This window comes from Trichosurus vulpecula, chromosome 9, assembly GCF_011100635.1.
Source record: "Trichosurus vulpecula isolate mTriVul1 chromosome 9, mTriVul1.pri, whole genome shotgun sequence".
NCBI lineage: Eukaryota > Metazoa > Chordata > Mammalia > Diprotodontia > Phalangeridae > Trichosurus > Trichosurus vulpecula.
The window spans coordinates 43230079-43246528 of record NC_050581.1 but is presented as its reverse complement, the minus strand read 5'-3'; the positions used below and the strand labels follow the sequence as shown (position 1 = coordinate 43246528).

The following is a 16450-nucleotide window of genomic DNA, read 5'->3' as shown; positions in this document are numbered from 1 at the left end:
ATGCTAAGGCTAGCAAATGCCTTTAATGAGTCTCACCTTGGTTTGAATGGGGCAGGTAAAGTGGACCCTTTTTGTTTTGGAGTGTTTCTCAGCACTAAGGCAATCAGGAGTCATGGACTGGGAACAATGTATATGCTGTGGTACTAGTGACCAAAGAACTTTCCCACACCCTAAATGGTAGGTCCCTAGCCCTCAGGGTCCTGAACAGTGGCTATGTACTGAAGGTTAGGGTTTGACTTTTGGTGGCACACTCACTGAAAAGAGTGTGGGTGACAAGACTCTGGTCAAGCTGTTAAAGCAGGCCGCCCCCACCCCCACCCCCGACCCCTGCCCTGGCTTGAAAACCCAGATGCTGGTGCTTCTCTTTGTGGTAACTCTGTGTGTGATTTGATCAGACAAGGTATGTCTGTTGATCTGTTTGTAATTTCCGTTTGTATTTGCCCTGAAGTTCAGAGGGCTGATCTTTTCCCCTGAACTGGGTGAATGATATATGTATGTTTAATTAAAGTAAGATTGTTAACCCCTTAACTTCCTTAGAAAAGCAGATCAAAGGACCTGTGCTGGCAGCCTTCTGTGTGCTCTTGTTGTTGGTCTTACACAGCCACAGTTGCTACTAGCAACACTGTTGTTACACCTTCCCTTTCACATTCTTCCCTCTGATCAAACCAATTTGACCACTCACTTTGTAAATGTTAAACTTTCCGTAGTTTTGTCCAATATCCCTATGTCTGGAATGTCTTACTCCCACCCCCCACTTATCCTTTAAAGCCTAACTCAAATACCATCTCCTCTATGAAGCCTTCCTTAAGCCCCCTACCAGGAACGCCTCTTCTTATCTTGGACCTCACATGGCCCTTTGCTTGCATTTCATATGTATTACCTATAATATGAACGGTCATGCAATAGCCTGCGTTTCTGTCAGATTCCCTTAATAAACTAAGTTCTATGAAGACAGGGTCATGGCTCATATAAACCCCAGTATCTGGCAGAAAGAAGTAGCAGAAATGGTAGTAGTTGTCGTCATATAATAGTACTACTAATAATAGCTCATATTTATACAGCATTTTAAGCTTTACTATTTTTTCCCACACTTTACCTAGCACGCAACGCTGTGAGGTATGTTTGCTGAAGTGAATTTTCTTCATGAAGCCTAAAACTAAGCCAGTCTCTCCCAAATGAACCAAAATAGCCCTCTACTCGTTGCAATTTTAGCAAGCTCCAGCACAGAAAATACTATTTGCATCTACCTAAAATTTCAATCTTAATCCATCTTACCTGATTACAAAGGAATTGGCCCAGGCCAGGCCTACATGCAGCACTAATATATACAACGGGCTGTCTATTATATAAAACATTGAATCCTTCCATTGTGTAGTCTTCATAGCGCGTATGAATAACAAGCCTACAGATCTTTAAGAGGCCCTCACGGTCATCTTCATGGTAATAGGCAGAGCCATTTTCATACCTGTAAGAAAATGATCCCAGATAATTTCCCCTCAATGTTATAGCAACAGAAATGCACCAAATAGGCACATAAAATTTTGAGAAGACGGGCAGCTAGGTGGCACAGTGCGTACAGCACCAGCCCTGGAGTCAGGAGGACCTGAGTTCAAATCCAGCCTGAGACGCTTGACACATGTACTAGTTGTGACCTTGGGCAAGTCACTTAACCCCAACTGCCCTGCCTTCCCCCTCAAAAAAAAGTAAAAAAAAAAACTTTTTGAGAAGAATGATCACCCACCCCCCACCCCTTATTCTAGACTTGCACAACATATGGCCCAAGGGCCACTTGCAGCCAGCCAAAGCAGGCCTGTGAAGGCCTGTTTTACATTCTCTCCATTTTTCACAGGCCCTCTGAAATCCTTTGGCAGGTCTGCTTTATTCTATAGTAAGATGAGAGACCCAGATAACTGAACCGTAGCTCTCCTACGTACAAACCAGATAGTTTCACTAATAGTACATCTCAGGAAGTATTAAATTGTCAAATGGACTGGCTACTTTCTATGTCAAATTCAATCTTTCCTAAGCCTTTTTTCCCCCCAATCTTCCCAAGGAAGCAGTATTTCACAAAGAGGTAAGAAGGTGCTATTTAAAACCAAAAGGGATTCTCCATGTGTAAAAAAAAAGTTCAGAAATGGCTCAGCGTGACATTTTTCCAGGACAAATCCTAAATTATAAAACTACTCCATTTCATTTGGCCGTGTGACTCCTATAGCAACTGTAAATTCCTCATCAAAATCAGCACCTCATAGTAAAACAAGTTTTAATTTCATAAGATTCTATGCTTACTTGTAAAGTAAAACCTGTAGGTAAATTTAGGTAGAGTTACAACTTAGATCATTACTATTTCTCCTTTATAAATGCACTAATTTGCAGGGCAATTTAACAGACAGGTGGAAGTGTCCTTACCTGAAAAGTCTGCAAAGCCATAACGTGGTATCTGAAAGTATTCTAGTTGTAAGTTTTCTCAGCTTCTCTTTATCCAGTACTGAAATATATGCTGCCAGACTGTGTCCCAACAAAGCCATATGGCCTTGTTCTCCAACATTTTGGAGTCTATTAAATAAGAAATATGAAATTGAAATCCATTTATTAGGATTCCAACTCTACCACACAATTCTCCAAGAATGCTTCTGGATCAGAGGTTAAACCATCTCATGCAATACAGGGCAGAAAAGACAGAAACTAATCAGTATATGATGGGATATAGATATATTGTGGAAAAGAGCTTTAGAGAACACTGAAAAATTATGCTGTCCAATCAATATTGTATTTTGTATCTTTTTTTACCCAAATGCATAATTAAAACAATTTTATTTATAATCAACTAAACATTTTATTCACTAATTTAACACTTATTAAATTCCTACTACATACAATGCCTACTGAATATATGGAACTGCAGAATAGAATTCGGGTTTTTTCAATTTAAAAATTGGAACTAAGTAAACTGTAGAATATTTGGCAATATAATTCTTTGAAATCAAAGAAAAAAACTCAATCAGTGAGTCAGGAAGAATTCCCTGTTGCAAGCAACTGTATTATAATTTACAATAATTTCATAATTAATTAATATGGACAGGAAAATTATAACTCTTCATTAAAAACAAAAATAGACCCCAGACAATGAAGGTGGACACTCAGTCAATTCACCAGCAGCAATCAGTAGCAATCACGAAGTCAGCTGTGTTGGGAATCCAATTATGAAAATTACCAAATTTAACAATTAGCTTTTATTTTTTTTTTACAACTGGCTTTTATAATGATGTCTCAACTATTTACAAAAACTACAGCTAAACCATCTAAATGTCACTTTGAAAAGAAAGGGTGGGATTTTCAAATAAGATGTATTGCAAGAAATAAAATAACATGACTTTCAGAATACCCCAAAATCCAAGAATTGCTGAGATTAAGAAAACAATAAATGTACTAGTTAATCATTACCGGGCACACTGGGGCTCCTCATCTTCATCTCCATGCATGAGGTTCTGAACCAACTGGAGAATGCTCACCATATCTTGCCCACTAGAGAAAAAGAAACAGGAGATGGATGGGAAAAAACATAGGTATCTCTTCCCTCCTTACCCCTGCCACTGGCCTCCAAAATTAGTGTAATAGTATTTTTAATAGTATAGCTGCAAAAGAAATAATATATTTTGTTTAGACACAGTACACAATTTAAAAAAATGAACAAGAAATTGTAAAGCGAGTTGACTCTGAAAGTTAGCTAACTAAAACCAGTTAATCTCCTGGCTAAGTAGTATTTTGAATTGGTTTGAAAAAATGTACACCAGCATTTTACTGAATCAAGTGTTATACTCTAGTCATCTGCAAACTATAGTAAAGGACAGAATCTATTTTATGTAATTTTGTAGACTTGTATGCTGTAAATACTAATGAATAAAATTTTGCTGAAAAGGCACAGTTGCATCAACTGGCCCTTCTATAAAAGTCTCATGCACATTTGGGTTTTAGCCATCTTTCACCTCCCAGAAGGAACCCCTCTGTTCTTTTTATTTTAGCTATGGAACTTGAAGAACTGCTGAAGTACTGGTAAATGGCTTCTGCTCCCATTGAGGATGCATAATTAAATAGTCCTCACAAGGCAAAAACTTAGCAGCGTCAGCAAGATCACTCGAAAATGTGTAATAAATAAAAATACATGATTTCTCAATTATGATGATAACATAGGCAACTAAAAGTTCCTTTCCATAAACTTCCCAAACGTCTCCTCTATAGGACACAACTGACTAGGCATAAACACTTGTTGACAAGTGCTTTCATACATATCATCCTGCCTCATTCAGAGCACCAGTTTCTTTTCAAAACTCTTGGTACTTACTATCTTCCCAGGAGTCAGATCCATACAAACAAACTTCCAACCCTTCTCCCCGTGAGTAATAAGTCTAGAGCAGAGGAGGCCTTAGGGTTGTTTCCTAATTCGAGCTGCTTTCAACCAATCTGTCTTGTATCGAATTTGATACAGGAAATAAAACATCAGAGTGACTACTGCTGGATTTGTTTCGTAGATAATTAAGTTTGTTAGTTTACTATGTGCGTATACTTCGTCCCCTTCCTCCTAGCAGGTTCCTGGTTATAGAAGAAAAATAAAGTCAGGTTTGGCACAAGCAAACTGTCTTGGGGCAGGAGGGGTCTGAGAAGATGGCTTTTCTCACCACCAAGTCAAGGGCAGCAGGCCTGGAGTCCAGACGACCTGAGCCAAAACCAGTTTCAGACATGTACTAGTGATATGAACCTAGGAGAGTACCTTGACCTCTGTTTACACTTCAGTTTCCTCCTCTGTAAAATGGGGATAATATCATCACTTACCTCACAGAATTGTGGAGGACCAGATGAGATAATGTGCTTAGCATAGTGCCTGGCACACAGTTAGAGTGCTATGTTAGCTATTATTATAATTATCATAGGTAAAAAGTTTGTGTAACAGAAGCAATTACACTATGTTGGCCATTTACTTACTGGTTTTTATTTTCCTGGCTCAAGCATCAAAACGCAACATGCTTATTTTGTTTATAGACTTTATTCTACCAATAAAATGATTACAGAAATTTCATTAGCTATATTTCAGGGGGAAAAAAAGCGTATTTTCCAAAAAATCTTTAACTTTCCTTCCAGCCAATCAAGTAAATATATCCATTTCAATCAAAGTAAATAATGACCATTTCATTTTAAAAATCCATTTAATGCACTTGATTTGTGAGGTTGTATTGGCTTTTCGTTCAATTCAATAAAAAATTATTATGTACTTATTGCGGGCAAGGCAAGGGGCTAGGTAACGGAAGATAAAAAATTTAAAAAAAACACAAGAAACGGTCTCAGACCTTTTCGAACTTACATTCTGGGGGATTGAGGGGGTGGGGTGGGAGTGGGGAAGGAGGAGGGGATACAAGATAATCTGAAGAAGGAAAGAAGACTAATGTCTTGGAGGGATGTCAAGTAGATCAGAAGACCTATGAGCTAAGTCTGGAAGGAAGCTAGGGATTTTAAGAGGTGGACGTGAGAGGAGAGTAGATTCCCCAAAAGAAGACAGGCTGAACCAAAGTAGAGACAGGAGGGAGATGAAATGGTAACCAATTTCTAATATGGCGAGAACTGAGTGAGTGATGGGGAATAAGATGAATTAACCCTGAAAGGACAGGCTGGAGACAGATTATGAAGGTTTGTTAAAACCAGCTTTGAGAAGTTTATCATAAAAATAATAAGAAACCATTGAGTAATACAATCTGACCTTCCCCTTAGAAAGATTATTTTGGCTATCGTGCACAGGATGGATTAGAGAAAGGAGAGACTACAATCTGAGAGACTGATTACGGAAGCTAATACGGTAATCTAAGTCAGAAACCACTACTCTCAAATAGGGTAGTGGGAGTGGGAATGTGAAGAGAAGGTGACTACCAGAAATGCCACAGAGATAGAACAGGCAAAATGTGACACATGATTAGATAGAGGGGAGAGAACAAAGAGTCCAGGATCACTGTAAAGTTGCTAGCTGAGGTGACTCAAAGAATGGTAGTGCCCTCCAGAGAAAAAGGAAATTTGGAGGAAGATGTGTAGGTCTAAGAAGAGGAAAGTTAATGAGCTGAATCTGAGAAATGCTGAGTTTAAGTTGCCGTGGGACTGGAGTTCAAGAGAAATGAGAGTTGAATATATAGCTATGAGAAACAACTGATAACTGAGGAAGGGAATATAGAGACAAAAGAGTAAAGAATCCAGGACACAGAATTGGGGAACATCTAAGTTTAAAGGATAAGAGACTGATGATAATGCATCTAGCAAAGGAAAATGAGGTGTGAGACCGGTAGGAGAAAGGATACTATAGTCAGAAGAGTATACTGGCCATGGAGTCAAAGCACATGGGCAGGAGTCCTGTCTGTGATCCCTCCTGCCTGTGTGATCCTGGATAAATCATGTAACCTTCCTCATCTGTAAAATCGTATTAGATGGTCCAAGGTTCCCTCCAGCTCTCAATCCAGAATTCTATGAAATCAATAAGTCAATAGCATTTACTAAACATCACTATGTGCCAGGTAGTATGTTAAACACTGAGGATATCAAGAAAGGCAAGACAGTCCTTGCTTCCAAGGAGGTCACAGTCTAATGGAGGAGACGACATGCAAGCAACTACAACAAACGACACAGACACCTGGAGGCAGTTTCAGAGGGAAGGCCCTAGTATTAAGGGGGCCTGGGAAAGGCTTCTTGCAGAAGGTGGGACTTGGCTGAGACTTGAAGGAAGCCAGGAGAAGGAGATGAGGAGGGAATGTTTCAGACATGAGAGGTAGCAAGTGAAAACACTCAAGAGATGGAATGTCGCATCCAAGAACAGCAAAGAGGCCAAAGTCATTAGATAGCAGAGTACGTGGAGGGGAAGAAGGGGTAAGAAGATTTAAAAATAGGAGAGGGACAGGTTATAAAGAACTATAAAAGTCAAACAGAAGATTTTATAGTTGATACTGGAAGTAAAAAGGAGCCAATGGAGTTTACTGAATGGGGGAAAAGGGGTGAGAGAAGATCAGACCTGAGCCTTTGGAAGACCACTATGAGAGCTGAGTGGAGGATGAACTGGAGTGGGGATACACATGGGACAGGCTCCGGCAATAGTCCAGGTGTGAAGTGATGAGAGCCCTGCACCAGGGTGGCAGCAGTGTCTGACAGAAGGAGGCATATCTTAGAGATGTTCTGAAGGTAAAATCATCAAACTGGATATGGGGGAGTAGGGTGAGTAGGAGGAATCAAAGATGACACCCATGGGGCAAGCCCGGGTGACTGGGAAGATGGTAGTATCCTTGACAGTAACAGGGAAGTTAGGAAGAGGGAAAGGTTTGAGGGTAAAGACAATAAGTTCAGTTTTGGACAATTCGAGTTTAAGATGTCTACGGGACATCTAGTTTGAGATGTCCATTAGGCCGCTGAAGTTGTGAGACTGGAGGTCAAGAGGGAGGTTAGGACTGGATAAATGGATCTGAGAATCATTAACAGATGAAAATTAAATGTATGGAAGCCGATGAGATTACCAAGCCAAAGTACATAGGGGGTGAAGAGAAGACCACACAAAACAGTATAGCAGAAGAAGGTGGAGGACAGAAGCTTGGGGCATAAGCAGAGTCAGTGTGGGACATGGATAAAGAGGAGAAAGAGCAGGTTAGAAATGTAGGAGGAGAAGCAGGTTAGAGTAGTATCACCGAAACCTGAGAGAAAAGTATCAAGGAAAAGAGGGTGACTGACAATGTCCAAGGCTGCAGAGAGGTCAAAGAGGACGAGGACTAAGGAGAGGCCAATAGATTTGGCAACTACGAGATCACTGATGACTATGGAGAAAGCAATTTCTGTTGAATGATGAGGCTGAAAGCCAGTCTATAGAAAGTTAAAAAGAGAGTAAGAGTAAAGAAGTAGTCATCAATACAGATGGCCTCATCAAGGAGTTTAGCCACAAAAAGAGACACATAATAACGGCCAGCAGGAGTTGACAGATCAAGTCAGAGTGACATGGACATGGGAATGACGGGAGGTAGCAGGGAACCATCCAGCAGACCGAGACAAGGAAGATTAGTGAGAAAGGGGGAATGATAGAGGGCAGCAGTTTGCTGGAGAGAGTGGGATGGAACAGGATAGCATGTACAGGTAGAGAGGTTTGCCTTGGTGAAGAAAAGAGCCACCTCTTCATGTGAGACGGGGATTAAGGAGCAGAGAGTGGTAATGGCATCTCAGTGATGTTCGGGGAGGAGAGATGACACAAAGTTCTCAGCTAAGAAGTAGAACCAAAATTACCAGAATAACGAAAGCCAAGGGAAGAAAAAGTATTCAGGAGGAGAAGATTGTTGACAGTAACAGAAACCACAGAGAAGCAGAAGAGAATGAACGTCAAAGCCTTCAGAGTTCACAGTTAAAAGATCATTGGTAACCTTTAAAAGAAGACAAATTTTTAAGGTACAGAAATGGAATTTCTAGGCGTTTCCTTTGAAAAAAAGGGAGGAGAGCTATGAGAGGATGGCAGGGTCAGATGAAGTGGGTTGGGATTTTATTTTAAAGGATGAGTACAGCTCATTGTAGGTAAGATGGCATCTGAGACCTTCTAGGATCAGGATTACTACTTCAGTGTCAAGACAATAGCACAACTTGATTCAAACTTACTTTAGATTCTCGTTAAGTGCAAAACAGTACATCGCTGATCTGAACATTTTGTTTTTTTAAAAAAACTTATCCAACAAAACAGAGACTACCTACATTGTTACCTACCTGCCCTGAAGTGGCCCTGGAATATCTCTTGGTGAATACTTCTTTTCATTCTCTTCCTCTGCTTTTCTAATTAAAAAAAAATTAAACTTTCTGTTAACATTTAATTATGCAAACTAGTGGCACATGCATTATGCAAATTTTGTTTAAATTATTAAAGCAAATCTAACTTAGAAGAAATGAAACATTTTCTCCTACCCCCTTTCCCTTGGTTTTTTTTAAAAGAAAGTTTGGTTTCCTAAAGAAAGCATATTAAGGTATTCTGCTTAGTTAATAGGATGGTGGTTTTTGCTGGTTTCACACAAAAAATGAATACAGAGGAAGAAAAGTTGTTTATAGATTCAAATAAAGATGCTGAGGAAATGAAACTTTTAAAAGACAGAAATCCAACTGGATTTATGACCAAAATTACACATGTTCAAAATCCTTTAATTATAGCATCTTTTACCTGTTACAAAAGGCAAGAGGAGGAAACTAGTGCCACCAGTTTCACAGATTTCCAAGGCTTAGAATTGTTCTGGATGCCTACCTCTGATTGTCCTCTAGCATCTTCATTGCTTCATTAAGATTTTTTCCCATTTCAGCTAGTGTAGGGTCAACCATCTATTATATAAAAAGATAAACTGCATGTAAATAACCCTCCACCCTTCTAGAAATATATTTCAATCAGCATATTACTTTAAGTCAAAGAAATATGTTAGGAAATAGCTATATATATATATAGTATTGCAAGTCATAAAAAGATGTTTTTACCTAATACAAGAGCTCTTTTTAAAAGTCCCTATATTAAGACAAGTACTCCACAAATACTTTTTAATTATCATACAAAATGTAAACGGTGCATTCTTTTTAACCCTGCAATCAACATCCTTACAAGACACTAACAAACATTTTTTTTTAAATCTGGTATTCTGGGGTCAAGGATAGAGTGATAATCATTAATACGTCATAGAACAGATTTGCCAACAGACTCTTAATTGGTCTCCCTGCATCCAACACCATCCTCTCTCTAACCGAACCTCCACAAAGCTGACACTGACTTGACCGTGAGGTAGCAATCTTGATCCTGGAGGTCCCCGTTCCCTACAATAAACTTCACTCATCCTTTAAGAACAAAACAAAAAATCTATTTCACACGCCCCTACCATGCCCTCAAGTCCTCTAGTTCTTCTCTCACAACAACTTAGAAATTTTACTTCTGTCCCCGTTCTCATTTTCTAACTCTTAACAATCTGTTTTCCAAATCTACCAAATGATTAAAACTGCCCTCTCAGTGTTACTAATGATCTCTTCATGGCTTACACTAATAGCCTTGGCTTTCACACTATCTAACCTCTCCACAGTTTTTGACACTGTCAGCCACTTTCTCCTCCTGAACACTTGTGCCCACTGGAGTTCGGTGGGCCAGAGGTGACATTTTCAGATTCGCTCTTTAAGAAAACTAATTTGGCAGCTGCCTGGAGAAAATGTTAGAATAGAGACTTGAAGCAGGGAGATCCACCACGAGGCTATTCTAGGAATCCAGGGAGGTGATGAAGGGTAGAGAAGGGAATAAGAATTTATATGCCACCTACCATGTACCAGGTACTATGCTAAGTACACTGCAATTATCACCTCATTTGATCCTCACAACCCTAGAAGTACTACTATTATCCCCATTTTAAAGTTGACTAAATTGAGGTTAAGTGACTCGCCCAGGGTCATGCAGCTTTAAGTGCCTGAGGCCAGACCTAAAATCAGGTCTTCCAGACTTCAGGCCCAACACTCTAAACCCTACACCACCAGCCATGGCAAGGGTTGTACAGAGAGAAGGGGGTAACAGATGTGAAGAGAGAAATGACAAGATGTGGCAACTGACCTGACATGTGAGAAAAGTAAGGAGTTTGAGATAATACCAGAATTCTGAACCTTGTCAAGTGAGAGAATGGCAGTACCCTCAACACCAACAGAAAAGTTCAGGAGAGGGACGGGATTGGGCTGAATGATAATGGGCTCTGCCTAGAACAGGCTGAACTTGATAGGCATCCAGTTTGAAATGTCCAAGTCTAATCTTAGTGATTTGGGACTGGAGCTCAGGAGAGAAATCAGGGTAGGACATACAGACTTGGGAGTCATATGCGGAGAGATAATAAATGAACCCACAAAAGAATAAGTGAGAAAATACAGAGATAAAAAAGAAGGACCTGGACAGAGCCTGAAGGTATAGCCACAGACAGTGGGAGCAACAAAATCACGCAAAAAGAGGCTGAGGATAATAGGTAGAGAGAGAAACACAAATGAAGAGAATCATGAAAACTCAGAACAGAAAGTGTCCAGGAGGAGGATGTCCACAGTATCAAATGCTGCAAAGACCTGAAGAAAGATGAAAAAGGAGAAAAGGCCATTAGATTTAACAATTAAGAGACCAATAAGCACTTGGAGAAAACTGCTGCAGTTCAGAAGCCAGAATGCAGAAGGTTTAAAAGAGAATGAAAAGAGAAGAAATGGAGGCACCAAGGATAGACAACTTTTTCAAGTCGGGAAAAGGAGAAATATTCGATATCATCTGGTGGGGAAATGTGAAGATCCAGGAAGGGTTTGGGTTTTCTTTTAAAGGATGGAGGAGACTTGGGAACTGTTTTTAGGTAGCAGGAAAGGGATCAAAGATAGGAAGAGACTGGAGATAAAGGGAGGGATGAATGAGCCAACCTGTTAATGAATATGGGAAGGGATAGGATAAATGGTACATAGAAAAGGGCATTCTCCGTGCCAAGGAGAATGGCCACCTCTTCATTAGAGCCTGGAGTAAAGAGATGGGAAAGGGGATAAGAGAGAGCACAAGGCAAAGGGTCTTTTTTTTTTCCAGTGAAGTACAAATCAAAGTCCTTAGGTAAGAAGGGAGAAGAGGTATTGTGGGAGGTTTGAGGCAAACTTCAAAAAAATAAACTAAAAAAAATCTAGAACAGCCTCTGGTAAGTGGAATAGGAATTCAATTAGGGAAAAACAGAAGATGGGACTGCTTTGATGCAATGAGGTCCCAACCAAGATCACATAATATAAATAAATTGTAGACCCAGTCAGCATATTTCATGACTTCCTTATAGTTCTGTTCAGCAGATAGTGGGAATAATTCCAGTTTGGGGCTTGGCAAGGTGACAGCAACAATGGGACAAGGGAGCAAGGGATTCTAGAGCAGAAGATAGTATAGTGTTGAACTGCCTAGCTACCAGGTCATGACCGGCAAGAGAAGAGAGCGTATCCCAGAGCAGGACTGATGGCATGGGAAAGAAGTGAGGGGCACAGCGACCGGAGGTCACAATTAGCACAAAAGTTTAGGAGTACTAAGGTACAGATTGAGGAAGGGAGAGATGGAGCAACATAAGACTGTGATCAGATAGAGAAATTTAAGATTATACCAGCAGACAATGCTCTCCCTACCTCCTCATTTCCAAGTGACTTTGTCTATACTTTTATTTACTTGGATATATGTTACTTCATTTCCAGAAGTAGTTAAACTTTTTAAGGTTAGGAACTATTTTGTTTTTGTCTTTGTATATACCCGGCACCCTGCAGAGTGCTACTGCTTGCTGAACGAATATTCAGGGGAACATCCGGACTTATTAACATGGTATGCTAAAGATCTCGGGAATGTGGCAACACACATACCACAATATAAAGTAAGATACAAAAGGCTCCATACGCTAAGTCACTGGAGAAAGGAAGTGAGGCATCAAGCACCATCTAAGTTTGATGGATCTGCGATATTACTGCTCTGGGCACTCCTTCTATTAATGCAGATTGTTACTCCTCCAAACATTCTCTACCTGCACAATTATCTAACACAGTCAATTTCCTCAGACAATTTTAACATTTGTGAAAACTAGTACAGTATGTGAGTAGTTCATCTGTTATGCTTCCTTCTTGCTACATGACCAGCCCACCTCCTTTTCTGTACGTGTGTGTCCTTCATGAGATCTCTTATGCCATGTTCTACTTACAAGCTGCTGTTGATAATACGGTACATCCTACTTGCAGAATCAAAGAAGCTTAGAGTTGGAAGAGCCTTGAAAGTTTATCTGTAGCTGAAGAGGAATCAATCTACAACATTTCTGACGAGTGATCATTCACCCTCTGCCTGAAGACCCCCAGCAATTACCTCTCAAAACACCCTATTTCAGTTATAATTTGCAGGCAGTTTTCCTTATACTGAGCTAAAACTTTTCAGTCATTTCTTAGTTTTGCTCTCTGCACTTAAGCAAAACAAGATTCCTCTTCCAAAGGAGGGCTTTTCAAATACTTTGAAGATACCTATTGTGTCATCCATCATACCTCCCCCCTCGAGTTCTTCTCTTGGCTGAACTTCATCATCTCACCATCCTGGCCACCCTTTTCCAGATACATGCCAGTTTGCCAATGTTGTTCTTATAATGTGGCATTAAGAACTGAGAGCAATCAAGAGGTGGCCTTACCAGGAAAGAGCACAATGAAACTATCATCTTCCTCATTCTGGCCACCTGGCCTCTATTACTGAAGCCTGAGATCACATCAACTTTTTGTATTTATTTATGTGTTCTACTACAAATATGCATTAAGCTTGCAATCCACCCCAGATCTTTTACCAGGACCTGTTGTCTAGATATATCTTCCCCCATCCTTTAATGGCAAAGGTGATTTTTAGAATACAAGTTTAGATCTGTACTATCATTCTTGAATATTGAGATGCTGTTATCTGAAAATTTGATAAGCCTCTCATCTAGCACTTCACGTCAAGCATGTCACTGGTAAAAAATACTAAATATCAGAATGCCAAGGACGGATGCCTAACACACACCGTGAGAGACCTCCTGTCTGCCACTCCCTAATGACAATGATTCATGATGACTACTCTTGGAGTCCATGTTATTCAACCAGATCCAATCCACCTAACTGCACTCATATTCAGCCTGCATCATCCCATTTTGTCCGTGCAAAGAGAGCTTTGCTGCCACAGAACAATCAAAGTATATACTGTTTCCCTGACCTACCAGTCTAGTAGTACTTTCAAAAAAAGGAAATTGTTAGTCTCGTATGACCTGTTCTTGATGAATCCATACTAAGTCTTAGTGAACTAGTTCTTACCTCCCTTTCTAGTCAAAAACCATGCCCTTAATAACTTGTTCCAGAATTTTGCCAGTAGCCAAAGTCAACTTCACAAGCCTATAGTTTGAGCACTCCACCCTCTTCCTTTTTTTTTTTTAAATTCGGACAACATATTTTTTCATCTCCACTCTTGCCACTGGCTCTTCTGAGATCATAATGTTCCATGATGTGCATAACCATACATCACCAAGGGAATATAAATATTAAAAAGTTAACTTCCACAGCACTGAGTGGCAATAATAACTACAAGTCCTATGCAACCCAACCCAATCTCATGCCATCCAATCCCAGGCCCAGCTCACTGTCCATCTATAGCACTAGTCTGAAGACTGTCCATCCAATTTCCTGTTATAATCTGGGCAATATGCAACATTCATAAGAGTTTCACAAACAAAAATGGGATGATTTTTAAAGGTAGAACTGTGTTAACTTTTAAAAATTGATGTGCTTTGTCTTATATTACATGCACTTCTGAATATATCCCTCCTCCTTATTCACTGAGTTATCTCTTTCAATCAAAATCTAAAAAGCTAAAGAAAATGTTTACAAGACCAATACATTATGTTGCACATTATATACAATATTCTACTCGAGTCCACCACTCTTGCAGTGAAAGAATGGAAGTGCATTTTCTCAACTTTCCTCTGGAGCCATTCTGGGTCGTTATAATTAGACAATTCATCTTTGTTATTTTTATTATGTTTACATTGCTACGGTCATTACGCACACCACCTTCCTAGTTCTATTTCTTTCATTCTGAATAACTTTACATAGGTCTTCCCATGCTCTTGTTAATTCTTCATATTCATTGTGTCTGCATTACATTTATGTATAGTAATTTGCTCACCCATTCTCCAATTAATGGACATCTACTTTGTTTCCAATTCTTGTTATCACAGTAAATGCTGCTATATCATTCTGTGGTATATGGGTGTGTATCTTTGACCTATTTATACGACCTAATATATACTTAGCCCTGGGATCTCTGGGTCAAAAGACAAGAAGAATTTAGTCACTTAAGCATAATTTCAAAATGCTTTCCAAAATTGCTGGACCAATTAAAAATCCCACCAACGATGTATTAGCATGCCTGTTTTCCCAGTGCCTACTTCTACCCTTTGTCATCTTTGTCAATTTGCTGGGTATGTGATAAAGCCTTAGCTGGCTTTTAAAAAAAAAAAAACCTTTTTCTTGTTAGTGATTTAAATAATCTACTCCATTCTTTACCCACTTACCTACTGGAGAATGGTTCTTCATATTTTTATCTTATCCAAATATATCTTGGATATCAGACCCTTACCAGAGATTCAGGCATTAGATATGATGATTTCTATACGTTCAATTTTACTGCTGGGGGAACAGGGTTCCTCTCTTCCTTGTTAAAAATCTTTTTTTGCATCTTTCACACACCGTTCCTGGTTCTGCCTTATGGGGTCAATCAGAAGAAGTCTAATCCCCTCCTCTGCATGGCAGTCCCTCATATGCTTGCAACTACAATGTCCCACCTCATTCTTCTCTTCTTCAGGATAAACAGGCTCAGTACTTTCAAATGATCTTCACATGTATAACACAGACTGAAAGCCTTCCCCCATTCTGGCTGCCCTTCTCTGGATATTCTCCAATTAATCAATGCCCTTTTTAAACCATGGTCCCCAGAGAAAGTAGGACTAGATGACCTCAGTTCCAAGTCTATTCCCACTATTTCAGTTCTTTTGTTTTCTATTTTATTAATTTCTGCCTTAGTCATAATACTCTCCCTTTTCTGTTTTCTTCTGGCACATTGCTTTGTTCCCATGTATAACAATTGTTCATGATATTAAAATCAAATGTTTTCCCCTACCCTTAAAATGTGGTAATTCCAAAAGTAACTACTGCAAAGGGGTGTTGTGAGGATGAATAAAAATTAATGTATTCGAAGTGCTTAATAAACCTTACAGCACCATATAAATACCAGCTATTACTACAAGCCTTAAAAACAAAATGACAACATTACAATGCAGTACCATTAAGAAATGCTCAAATGTTCAATTATCCCAAAGGAGCTGTAATCACAATGCAGATAATAACCCTAATGATGCAGATGGAACCCAGGTAGGCCCACCCCATCCCGTGTGTCTTTCATCCACGTCCTCTCAGATGTCTGCCATGGGGAGTACACCTAACTGTTAATGGACGGAAGGGTAGAAGAGAGTGCTCTTCAAGTTCTCTGGACATCATTCCTCATCTACCCGCTTTGTGGATAGTTAGGCCAAACTCTTCAGAGTAACTGGGGATCTCATTTTAGGATAATTACTTACATTATTTTGGGGCTTGATACAATTAGCATGATGACATCTGAAAATTGCAACATCTGAAAGACCACACCACCTATAAGGAATCCCCCCTCAACTTAGACTCTTTGCTGGATCTCTTCTATGACAATGTCAAACATGTAATTCTCCCTACTTTATTACTCCATTAGTAATGATGATCAGAGGACTGGAAAAGGTTATTATTATCTCTTTGAAGGAATACTTCATGATTCTGAAATATGCACAGCAAATACCAGGTTAAAAGGTAAGAATTTAAGGTCATTTTT

General features: G+C 39.5%; 1 protein-coding gene across 1 annotated transcript in view; it reads right to left on the bottom strand.

Annotated features, from left to right (window-relative positions):
• PDXDC1 (pyridoxal dependent decarboxylase domain containing 1) overlaps nt 1–16450 on the bottom strand; it is a 57444-nt gene that overhangs the window by 28595 nt on the left and 12399 nt on the right. The window contains exons 2-6 of the mRNA XM_036738084.1: nt 9284–9357; nt 8758–8823; nt 3445–3525; nt 2410–2556; nt 1276–1465 (exon numbers count right to left, since the gene is read on the bottom strand). Of these exons, the coding sequence (XP_036593979.1) occupies nt 1276–1465; nt 2410–2556; nt 3445–3525; nt 8758–8823; nt 9284–9357 (558 nt within the window). The remainder of the gene's footprint in view (nt 1–1275; nt 1466–2409; nt 2557–3444; nt 3526–8757; nt 8824–9283; nt 9358–16450) is intronic.